General features: G+C 37.0%; 1 protein-coding gene across 1 annotated transcript; it reads left to right on the forward strand.

Moving 5' to 3' along the window:
- The first annotated feature begins 646 nt into the window (after nucleotides 1-646).
- LOC111535255 (lysozyme C) lies at nucleotides 647-6,556 on the forward strand. Its single transcript, XM_023201646.1, has 4 exons — nucleotides 647-844; nucleotides 2,422-2,586; nucleotides 4,839-4,917; nucleotides 5,779-6,556. The coding sequence occupies exons 1-4, from the start codon at nucleotides 709-711 to the stop codon at nucleotides 5,843-5,845; spliced, it is 447 nt and encodes a 148-aa protein (XP_023057414.1). The 5' UTR covers nucleotides 647-708; the 3' UTR covers nucleotides 5,846-6,556.
- Nucleotides 6,557-7,258: the final 702 nt, after the last annotated feature.

Here is a 7,258-nt window from a genome sequence, read left to right on the forward strand (position 1 = left end):
CAGTGAGCTGAGATTGCACCACTGCACTCCAGCCTGGTGACAGAGTAAGACTCCCTCTCAAAAAAAAAAAAAAAAGTAGTTGGTAAAGTTGTTCACTTGAACCTCATTTATGATAGTAAAACACTGATTCATAATAATAAAACATTTACTATAGTAACAAAAAGAGTCTAGAGTAAGAAACTAGCTGAGCAACGTGGTGTCACACTATACACCCAGTAAGACAACAGGCACATGTGTCATGTCCATTTTGTGGAAAATGTATGTAAAATAATTTTAAGTAAAAAAGATAAATACCAAACAGTGAATGCATAGAAAAAAATTCATGAAATTGAATGTTAGTCAAAAATCACAGCTCATTTTAAGCTGTACAAAATAGTCATTGTGTTCTTTATAATTGCTCAAATTCATAATCAAACAGAAGAAGGTTCCTGTCTTGTAAACAGTGCTGTGCCCCAATTCTTCCAGAGCCAGTACTTTAAACAATGCCATTTCATTATTTTCCTTAGACTAATTCTTAGAAAATCAGAGTCTCTCTCTTCAAACATTAAAAAATATCTTTAGAATCAGTAGATCAATACACAGTTCCTGTTTTCCACACAGCTGAAAGGGTGGAGCCACCAAACCACAAGGGGAAGAAAGAAGTTAAAAGATATAAATACTGGGACCAGCTCACCCTGGTCAGCCTAGCAGTCTGACCTAGCAGTCAACATGAAGGCTCTCATTATTCTGGGGCTTGTCCTCCTTTCTGTCACGGTCCAGGGCAAGATCTTTGAAAGGTGTGAGTTGGCCAAAACTCTGAAAAAATTGGGACTGGATGACTACAAGGGAGTCAGCCTAGCAAACTGTAAGTCTACTCTCCATACTTCCAGAGAATTAGCTACGTATGGAACAGACACTAGGAGAGAAGGAAGAAGAAGGGGCTTTGAGTGAATAGATGTTTTATTTCTTTGTGGTTTTGTATACTTACAATGGCTAAAAACATCCGTTTGGTTCTTTATAATCAGTGATACCCGATAGAGGAATAAGAGCATGGCAGGGGAAAATTCCATTCTAAGTAAAACAGGACCTGTTGTACTATTCTAGTGCTAGGAAGTGTGCTGGATGCCTGAGATTCAATGGCACATGTAAGCTGACTGAAAGATACATTTGAGGACCTGGCAGAGCTCTCTCAAGTCCTTGGTGTGTGACTCCAGTTATTTCCCATTTCTAACTTCTGAGAGCCTAGAGTGATGCAGCATTTTTCTTGTCTTCAAGTGCCCTGCCATGACGTGGTTTTTTGTTTGTTTGTTTTTGTTTGTTTGTTTTGTTTTATGTTTGCTTTAAGACGGTCTCACTCTGTGGCCCAGGCTGGAGTGCAGTGGCATGATCTCAGCTCATTGCAACCTCCTCCTTCTGGGCTCAAGTGATTCTCGTGCTTCAGCCTTCCGAGTAGCTGCGACTACAGGTGTGCACCACCATGCCCAGCTAATTTTTTGTATTTTCAGTAGAGATGGAGTTTCACCATGTTGGCCAGGCTAGTCTTGAACTCCTGGCCTCAAATGATCTGGCCCCCCCAGCCTCCCAAAGTGCTAGGATTACAGGTGTGAACCACTGCACCCGGCCAACGTGGGATTTTTAATAGTGATGTTTTTAAAGAATATATTGAATTCCCTACACAAGGGCAGTAGGAACCTAGTTCCCTTCAGTAACTCTTTGTATAGGATCCCAGAAACTCAGCATGAAATGTTTTATTATTTTTATCTACTCTACTTGATTAACTATCTTTCATTTTCTCCCACACAATTCAAGATGTGCCATGAGGAAAAGTTATTTTACAGTTTAGTCCATAGTTGTCGATGTAATAATCTCTGTAGTTTTCAGATTTAATTCAGACATTTCCCCCCCAATAGCTATTTTTGAATGAATGAGTGAAGGGATGAAATCACAGAATAGTCTTGTTTTCAAGATTCTAACTTGATATCCAAATTCACCTTTAGATACTATAAGAAAATTTCTCTCTATCAGAAAATCCTTAAGTTTTTCCAATTTTTAAAAAAAGCATTTTCCCATCAGCCTATGTATCTGCTATGAATTTACAAAATCTACTCAACAGCTCTGTTTATTTTTCTGTTCTTGGCTGAATGTTGCCTGAGGGATGGGAGCACAGGAAGGGTAAAAGCAATGGAAGAAACATGTATTTTAATATTTTTAAAAGTATGTTATATTGTTCATTAGTGTTACAAGATAATTTGCATTACAAAAGGATTCTCTTACAAGTCCCTTATCTTAACAGTAAAGTGTTAAGATATTTTATAAGTTAAGTAAATCTTTATACTTATAAAACAAATCAGTAAAATAGAAGTAGCTAAATAGAACTGATTTTGCTATAGAGTGTAAGTCACTTAGTGTTGCTGTTTATTACTAAAAATAAGTTCTTTTCAGGGGTGTGTTTGGCCAAATGGGAGAGTGGTTATAACACAGAAGCTACAAACTACAATCCTGGAGATGAAAGCACTGATTATGGGATATTTCAGATCAATAGCCGCTACTGGTGTAATAATGGCAAAACCCCAGGAGCAGTTGATGCCTGTCATATATCCTGCAGTGGTAAGACCAGCTAATATTTGATCAATCTGGTTATATTTACAAGAATTGAGGTTCAATGCAAATGAAAAAGCCTTGAAGAGTTCATGAGGGACCTAGAAAACCTACATCTCAACTTCCAGAAAGTCATTATTATTTTCCTCATAATTCCCTGAGTAAGAAATTAAAGAAGCGGTATCATAAAAGGTTGGCTTTTTTTAATATACAGAAGTTTCTGAAATGACTTATGAATTTACTGTCAATGGCCTTACTGATGCTTTGTCCCAAACAATGCCATTGCTCCTGCTTACTTTGGGGAGGTTTAGGGATAATTTAGTTGTATGGTCCTTTTTCAATCATTTTAGTTTTTATTAGGAAATGTTCTAAATACATACAAAATTAGAGACATTAGTATAATAAACAGCCATATGCCCATTATGCACTTTAAAAGTTGTTAACATTTTGCCATGGTCACTTCTTCTATTTTTTTTGGTTTTTGTTTGCTGAGAGTTTTTTGTTTTGTTTTGTTTTGTTTTGAGACAGAGTCTCACCGTACCCCAGGCTGTAATGCAGTGGCACCATCACAGCTCACTGCAGCCTCAAGTTATCCTCCCACCTCAGCCTCCCAAATAGCTGGGACTACAGGCATACACCACCATGCCTGGCTAGTTTTTGAAATTTTTAGTACAGGCAAATTCTGTGTTGCCCAGGCTGGTCTTGAACTCCTGAGCTCAAGCAATCTTCCAACCTCAGCCTCCTTAAGCGCTGGAATTACAGGCATGAGCCACTGTACCTGGCTACTGCTGAGAGACTTTTAAGTGAATTAGGAACATTATGACATTCCATTTCTAAATTCTTTAGTTTACATCTTCAAAAAATACATTTCCTGTAGAACTATTCTTGTAAATAAAAAATTAACTTAAGGATTTATTTATTTAGGGTGAAACAAATATTTTATTGAACTCATAAAAATAGAAATAACGTGGAATCTTCAGTGTCAAAAATATTGCCGAAATCTTGCAAAGTTGATATTATTAAATTTTTAAATATTAAAATTCCCAATAGAGAACATTAATCTTATTTTAAAAATCCAGTTAATTAAAAATTTTATATTATATAATCTTTGGTCATTAAATAAAAATTAGAAAATACAAATAAGAAAAATAACACCCATAATCTTACTCCCCAGAGGTTCATAACCATGGGTAAATTCTGGTATATATTCTTTTGTGTTTTTTGGGGGTTTTGTTTTGAGACGGAGTCTCGCTCTGTCACCCTGGCTGGAGTGCAGTGGCACGATCTCGGCTCACTGCAAGCTCCGCCTCCCAGGTTCAGACTATTCTCCTGCCTCAGCATCCCGAGCAGCTGGGACTACAGGAGCCCACCACTACATCCGGCTAATTTTTTGTATTGTTAGTAGAAACGGGGTTTCACCGTGTTAGGCAGGATGGTCTCGATCTCCTGACCTCATGATCCGCCTGCCTCGGCCTTCCAAAGTGCTGGGATTACAGGCGTGAGCCACCACGCCCGGCCTAATTCTGGTTTATATTCTTCCAGAATGTATATCAATCATGCGTATGAATGTTAAATTACATCATACATATATATACCCACATACAAACATGTAAGTAATGTGTGCTTTTGCAAAAATTAAATTGTATTATACACGCTGCTTTACAATTTGCTTCTTATCACACAAAATTATTTGCATGTCAGCAAATACAAATCGGGTTTTAATGATCTTTTGCTCCATTTTCCAGATGAGAAAAAAATACAAATCTGTATCATCATTTGAAAAGAATGACTAGAATTTTAATATATGAATATTCTATAATTTACTGATCCAACTGTTACTACTGAGCACTTAGATTGTTTCCATTTTTCCCTCTTAGAAATTGCTATGAATAGTTTTATGTATACATCTTTGGGTGCATTTCTTATTTTTTCTGGATAAATTTTCAGTAGTAGAACTGCTGAGTAAAATATCACTAGGTGTTTTTCTTTACAGTGTCTAGTACAAAGAGGACCTTTAATCCTTTCATTAATACTTCCAGAGCTTCCAATGACTTTGGTAAATGAAGAAAAAAAATATTTCATTTCATGCTGAATGGGAGAGAATGAAGAGGAAGTTTTCCCCATCAATCACACATATATGGACTCATAGAAAATAATATCTTAGCATTCTTTCCACAGCCTAACAGAATAAAGCTGGCTAAACCTAAATTTAAAATAAAATATCTATTAAAGTTTTTTATTGCTTACCACCTGTCTTTCAGCTTTGCTGCAAAATGACATCGCTGATGCTGTAGCTTGTGCAAAGAGGGTTGTCAGTGATCCACAAGGCATTCGAGCATGGTATGTTTTACGTGTTAAAAGGGAAAACTATTTTACTCTACTGTCGATATATACAATGAGAGCAGACTTTCAAAGACGAAATTATGCTAATGACACCTAAAAATTGCAGCTTTTGGCTTATGCTAAATAATATATTACCTACACCTTGAAGAAACAATCTACTTTAACTGATCCAGAATCTTACTCTTTTATTCCACAATTTATTTTAGGGGATTTCTAGAGTTTTAAGATTCTTCACACTCTACCAGTTCCTTGTCATATCTTGAAATTCTTTTTAGAATAAGTAAATGTGGGCCGGGCACGGTGGCTCACGCCCATAATCCCAGCACTTTGGGAGACCGAGGCGGGTGGATCTCCTGAGGTCAGGAGTTTGGGACCAGCCTGGCTAACATGGCAAAACCCCGTCTCTACTGAAAATACAAAAAATTAGCTGGGTGTGGTGGCAGGTGCCTGTAATCCCAGCTACTCGGGAGGCTGAGACAGGAGATTTGCTTGAACCCAGGAGGTGGAGGTTGCAGAGGATTGCACCATTGCACTTCAGCCTGGGCAACGGAGTGAGACTCTATCTCAAAAAAATAAAAATAAATAAAATAAAATAAATGTGGAATTCACTTTGCAGTTGCTGCTGTACAACGCACATTACTCCATCTTTATGTTCAGCATTCTATGCTCTACTGAGAGATATGGGTAGGAGTGAAGTACTTTGTATACATATCTTCATTTAATAAATAGCAATCACTAGTCTATCTTACTGTTTTATCTATTGATAAAATATTTTGTTTCCCCAAGGGGTGTGAAGTATGTATATTACAATGAAGATATGTTTTAACCTTTTACCATTTGCTTCATCTTTTTCTGCAGGGTGGCATGGAAAAAGCACTGTGAAGGCAAAGATGTCAGTCAGTATGTTGAAGGTTGTGGAGTATAATTGCAGAATTTTCCTTCTTCAGCTCATTTTGTCTCTTTCTCACATTAAGGGAGTAGTAATTAAGTGAAAGATCACACTACCATTATTTCCCCTTCAAAGAAATAATATTTTCACAGAAGCAGGGGCAAAATATGGCCTTTCTTCTAAGAGACGTAATGTTCACTAATGTGGTTATTTTATATTAAGCCTACAACATTTTTCAGTTTGCAAATAGAACTATTACTGGTGAAAATGTATCTAAAACCTTGGTTATCAAATACATCTCCAGTACATTCAGTTCTTATCAAAGAAATAACCCAGACTTAATCTTGAATGATACGAGTATGTCCAATATTAAGTAAAAAATATAACAAAAGGTTATCTTCAGTTGATCTTGGGCAAAATACCAGCAGCATCAGATGCCTTCATCTGTTCAGTCATCTCCAAAAACAGTAAAAATAACCATTTTTTGTTGGGAAATATGAAATTTTTAAAGGGGTAGAATACCAAATGCTAGAAACAGACTGCCTGAGTTGAGAATTTTGTTTTCTTAAAGTGTGTTTCTTTCTAAATTGCTGTTCCTGAATTTGATTAATTTCATTCATGTATTATGATTAAATCTGAGGCAGATGAGCTTACAAGTATTGAAATAATTGCTAACTAATCACAAACGTGAAATTATGCATAATGTTTGAAAAACACAAACATTCTAATTAAAGGCTTTGCAACACATACCTTGTCTGTTTTTATTTAGACTCCTATAGTGCCTCTGAAGACAAATATACAAATACTTGAAAAAATATGATTTGGTGCTCTTATTATCTCTTATATCCTCACTTACTTCACTTAAATAGTCGGATATTGCTGGAGAAAAATCCACAAGCATGCTGACAGGTCTCAGTTTAAATTCATAACCATAAATCTCAAATGAACCCTCATGTCTACCTGACCATTTTAGTTACTTCTCTGCAATCCTTCCATTTTTATGTCCCTAGTCTCCAAAATGACTGTTACTATTTTACTTTTCTTCTTCTCTCTTCAAAGCCTCAAGACACACATTCAGCCTCCTCCTCTGCCCCCTTATCCTCCACCCTCCTCTGCTCTCAGCAGATAACCTGGCCTCATATTACACTTTTAAAACAAAAGCAACTTCATAGCAAGTTTTCCCCTCCACATCACCAAAGCAGCAGTCATAGCTTCCCATAGGCCCATCCTTCCTTCCTTCCCTCCTATTATCAGGATGAAGAGCCTCTGCTCCTGCCAACAGCACTGACTCCACATGCAGTTCCCCTCCCATCTCTCTCACTACTCCAAGTTAGGTTGTTTCTTGCATCCCTAGTTTGTTCCTTTTAGCTGGATCACCTCCATCATTCTGCAGTCTGCCCTAGTAACCTCCCATCTTACAACAAATACTCCACTGACCCTACATAATCC

The sequence above is a fragment of the Piliocolobus tephrosceles genome, unplaced genomic scaffold (genome assembly GCF_002776525.5).
Source record: "Piliocolobus tephrosceles isolate RC106 unplaced genomic scaffold, ASM277652v3 unscaffolded_36272, whole genome shotgun sequence".
Taxonomy (NCBI): Eukaryota; Metazoa; Chordata; class Mammalia; order Primates; family Cercopithecidae; genus Piliocolobus; species Piliocolobus tephrosceles.